At 43.4% G+C, this 4982-nt stretch overlaps 1 protein-coding gene across 1 annotated transcript; it reads left to right on the forward strand.

Annotated features, from left to right (window-relative positions):
• On the forward strand, positions 1–3825 carry LOC136536292 (uncharacterized). The gene is made up of 6 exons (XM_066528637.1): positions 1–88; positions 514–654; positions 1570–1670; positions 1758–1856; positions 1960–2213; positions 2676–3825. Exons 1-6 carry the CDS (start codon positions 1–3, stop codon positions 3823–3825), a joined length of 1833 nt encoding a protein of 610 aa, XP_066384734.1.
• The last annotated feature ends 1157 nt before the right edge of the window (positions 3826–4982 follow it).

Raw genomic sequence — 4982 nt, forward strand, 5'->3', positions numbered from 1 at the left:
ATGGCGCGCTCCAATTTTTTTTCTGACAGGTGTGTCCACATTAAAAAGTTAGGCGGGATCTACGGCGACGAGCTGTGGGTCGTTAAAAGTATGATATAACGACCGACCGTTCAACGTCGAAGTGAAATAGAATTAACGACCGACAGTCTGTAGCCAAAACAAGATATAGCGTCTGACCGTAAGCCACTAAGTTATACCGTCCGACCGTCCAACGGCATTTCGACATTTTTACCGACCCTTGGTTGGACGCTAGTATGGGCTGTGGTATAGTGAATGAAGAAGAATTCGACCGTGAACTATTTGAACCAGCGCATGATGGTTGGGACAGAGATGAAGATGCCATGGACGGTGGCCATGGATTGCACAATGAAAACTTATACGATGATGATGGGGTCATTCACTGACATGCGCAAGGTACTACGACAACATCTATCCCTACTGGTTATAAATGCAGCTTCATTTTACCAAATATTTATATATTAAGTGAAAGTAATTACTACAATGTCCACACAGGTCATGATTATGAGGCATATCGCGTGCCTCCAGAGGGTCCAGCTGCAAACAGTGTGACACATGACGATCCATATGACTACATCTACCAGAACCTGCCAGAACGACATAAATTGAGAAAGGTCCCTGACTGCAGTTACTGTGGTGCGATGAGGTTTTAGGGTGAGACACCCGGGTTTTGTTGTAGAAAAGGAAAAGTACAGATACATATACCAGATGTTCCTGCAGAGCTCAAAAGGTTGTTCACAAGTCAAGTGCACAATGATGCAAAATATTTCAGGAAACATATACGTTATATCAACTCACATTTCGCCTTTGCAAGTCTAGGGGTTACCACTGACGACAGATATAAAAGTCTAGCACGGACCGGTGTTTATACATTTTGAGTGCATGGTATGTTGTACCACCGTCTTGACCACCTGGTGCCAGGTGGCCGCGGTGCTCGGCATTTGCAGCTCTACTTTTATGATACAGAAGATGAGGCCTTATCACATAGAGTCAAAAGGTCCCCTGATCTTGATATCAACATCATTCAGACTATCCTAGCAATCTTGCAAGATAACCCATATGTTCATACTTTTAGGAGAAATGGGGATTTTCCAAACTTGGATGAGTACAAGATTGAACTCAATACAAATGTCACGCCTGACCAAAGAAGGTACAATGCCCCAATGGCATCCCAAGTTGCTGCTATTTGGATGGATGGGAACGATCCACAGAGATGTTTTGATAGAAGTGTGGTTGTATATGGAAAGACCGATCGTCGTCCGCAGTATATCCGAGCATGGAATGGTTGTTATGACGCCTTAGCTTATCCTGTATATAACCCACGAGGGGAAACATGATGGAACAAATTTATGCCATACAGTGAGGATCCATTCACTCCACCATCTGCAACCGTGGCTTCTACTAATAGTGCTAATGGTAGAGCTGAAGGGGCTACTGGTGGTAATCATGGTATTATTTGCTATAATATTTTTTTTGCTATTATACTGGTACTACTGATTCGATACTATAATACTAATTATAACATTATCTAATGTTTTGTGTATCTTGCAGCTGATAATAACAACGAAAATCATGTGGAAGAAGGCGACAATGATGTGCAAGAAGGTGACGTGCTAGCTGGAGTTGCAGATGCAGCACAATCCGCAAAATATGTAACTGCATGAGAATACTACTACTTCAAGTTGCAAGTTAGACGGGGACTTTTTAACATTTTATTATTCGGAGGACGTCTTTTCCAGCAGTGGGCTGTGGATATGTATATAAAGATTGAGTCTATGAGGCTAGATTGGTACTCTAATCCTGAGCACCAAAAACTAATACGGGTGGAGCTATACCAGGTAACCACTCATATTATATTGTTTATTTATATAATTGTTTTTCATGAACTTTGCAACCTTGTTACTGCCTTTCGCTAAAAGTAAGTGCTTAAATGTATTTTAGGGACTTGTTGATGTTATCTCTGCTGGAGAGACACAAGGTTCTAAGGTTGGCAAGAGAATTGTGCTGCCAAGATCATTCCCAGGATGCGATCGAGACATGCAGCAAAGATTCCTTAATGCTATGGCTATTATTCAGCGTTTTGGAAAGCCTGATTACTTCATCACCATGACATGCAATCCCTACTGGGAAGAGATAACAAGCAATCTCGAACCGGGGCAGGACCCACAAGATAGGCCAGAACTGGTTGCAAGAGTGTAAAGGGCAAAGTTGCGTGATCTAAAGGATCTTCTAATCAAGAGGAAGTATTTTGGTGAAGTTGCAGCATACGCTCATGTTACCGAGTTCCAGAAAAGGGGTCTGCCACATGAGCATTTATTGCTGATCATGAAATCAAGGAGTAAGTTGACAACCCTAGATGCATATGATCGAGTTATTTCGGCAGAGATACCAGACAAGGACAAATACCCAGAGTTGCATGATCTGGTTATCAGCCATATGCTTCATGGCCCATGTGGCGTCCTAAACAAACACTGTGCATGCATGGTAAATGGAGAGTGTCGCTTTCAATACCCTAGACAGTTCTGTGAGGCGACCCAACAAGGAAAGGACTCCTATCCAACCTATCGGAGAAGGGATGACGGACGACGAGTCAGGATCAGGAGAGCAGAGTTAGATAACAGGTGGGTGGTGCCATACAACCCTGGTCTACTCTTTAGATACAACTGTCACATAAATGTTGAGGCATGCGCAAGCATTAAAGCAGTGAAGTATCTATTTAAGTACGTATATAAAGGCCACGACCAAGCATCATTCTCGGTAAATGCAGACCAAAATGATAGGAATGATGGTGTCATCAATGAGATACAACAGTATAGGAATGCTAGGTACATTTCTCCACCGGAAGCTGTGTACAGGATCTTCGGATTCCCAATGTTTGGAATTTATCCGTCAGTATTGCAGCTCCAGCTACATTTGCCTAATATGCAGTCCGTGACATACAATGATGACGAAAACCTGGAGGATGTTGTGAGTCGCCCGGCTTCTAATAGGACAACACTGACGGAGTATTTTAGTAAAAACCGTGAAGAAAGGGCAACAAGGAAAATATTATATAGAGAATTTCCGGAACACTACCGATGGATCGCAGGGAAAAAAGTGTGGCAAGGAAGAAAACAAGCGTCAGCACAGATAGGGCGGATTGTCTATGCTAACCCTGCTGAAGGGGAGAGATACTTCCTAAGAGTACTACTAAATCATGTGAGAGGTGCAACATCATTTGAGGATCTAAGAACAGTGGCTGGTGTAACATACTCTACTTTTAGGGAGGCATGTGAGAAAAGACGGCTTATTGAGACAGATAGATCAATTGATGACTGCTTGACTGAGGCCACCACTTTCCAGATGCCGTGTGCCTTGCGGAGGTTGTTTGCTACAATGCTTGTGTTCGACGAGGCCACTAACATACATGAACTATGGGACAAGCATAAGGATGCGTTAGGTGAAGACTTTAGCCGGGACAATAGCAACACGTCGACAGTGGAGCAAATGGTGCTCAGGGACATACGGGATATGCTTCACTCGATGGGCAAAGATATCGGAGAATATGGTCTGCCACCTATTTGCGATATGGGTCCAACCTCCATTGACATGATGAAAGAGGTTAGAGAGGAGCAGAATGTCCCTGTTGACCAAGAACACCTAGATATTTTTTATTCTCTTAACAAGGAGCAGAGAGAAGGGTTTGATGAAATCATTCAGCATGTCTTTGCCAAAAAGAGCCAAGTTTTTTTGTTGATGGTCCGGGAGGCACAGGAAAGACATTCCTATAGAAGGCGCTCCTGGCTAAAGTTCGTTCCAAAGGATTAATAGCCATCGCAACAACCACCTCTGGTATAGCAGCATCAATATTGCCCGAAGGACGCACTGCACACTCCAGGTTTAAAATTCCAATTAAAATTGGGGACAACACCATGTGCAACTTTACAAAGCAAAGTGGCACTGCAGAATTGCTTCGTAGGGCATCTTTGATTATTTGGGATGAAGTTGCCATGACCAAGCGTCAGTGCGTCGAGACACTAGATAGGTCCCTACAGGATATCATGGAATGTGCTTTGCCATTTGGAGGAAAGGTCATGGTATTTGGTGGAGACTTTAGACAGGTCCTTCCTGTGGTGCCACGTGGGACAAGAGCACAGATAACTGATGCTACCTTGCAAAGATCCTATTTGTGGGATAAAATAAGAAAGATACAATTGTCACAAAACATGAGAGCACAGTCAGACCCTTGGTTTTCTGAGTACCTGCTACGTATTGGAAACGGAACCGAGGAAACGATTGGAGATGATTATGTTCGACTTCCTGATGACATTGTGATTGGATATACTGACACGAATGTGGCAGTCAATAGACTCATTTCCTCGGTGTTCCCATCACTTGGAGAGCATGCGACATCAGCCGCCTATATGAGCGGACGGGCCATTCTATTGACAAAAAATGAGCATGTTGATAGGCTGAACGCAATGATGATTGAAAGGTTTCCAGGTGAGGAAAAAGTTTACCACAACTTTGACACTGTTGTTGATGATCCTTCGAATCACTTCCCTATTGATTTTTTGAACTCAATAACTCCAAATGGCCTCCCCCCGCATGAGCTGAAGCTAAAAATCAACTGTCCTGTGATTCTTCTCCGCAATCTTGATCCTAACAATGGGTTGTGCAATGGAACCAGGCTTATGGTCAGAGCATTGCAAGACAATGCAATTGATGCTGAGATTGTTGGTGGTTAGCATGTGCGGAAAAGAGTTTTCATACCAAGGCTACCATTGTCTCCCTCAGATGATATTTCTCTTCCTTTCAAGTTCAAGAGAAAACAATTCCCAGTGAGGTTAAGTTTTGCCATGACAATAAATAAATCGCAGGGACAGACCATCCCAAACGTTGGGATCTACCTTCCAGAGCCCGTGTTCTCGCATGGACAACTTTATGTTGGTTTATCAAGGGGGGTGTCAAGATCAACAACAAGA

The sequence above is a fragment of the Miscanthus floridulus genome, chromosome 2 (assembly GCF_019320115.1).
Source record: "Miscanthus floridulus cultivar M001 chromosome 2, ASM1932011v1, whole genome shotgun sequence".
Classification (NCBI taxonomy): domain Eukaryota; kingdom Viridiplantae; phylum Streptophyta; class Magnoliopsida; order Poales; family Poaceae; genus Miscanthus; species Miscanthus floridulus.

What these genes read in the sequence shown, in the direction of transcription:
- LOC136536292 (XM_066528637.1), top strand. Translation starts at nt 1, where the DNA reads ATGGCGCGCTCCAATTTTTTTTCTGACAGGTGTGTCCACATTAAAAAG. An exon ending in CGAGCTGTGGGTCGTTAAAA is followed by an intron (nt 89 to 513) that starts GTATGATATAAC and finishes ATGTCCACACAG; the next exon opens with GTCATGATTATGAGGCATAT. An exon ending in CCCTGACTGCAGTTACTGTG is followed by an intron (nt 655 to 1,569) that starts GTGCGATGAGGT and finishes TGTATCTTGCAG; the next exon opens with CTGATAATAACAACGAAAAT.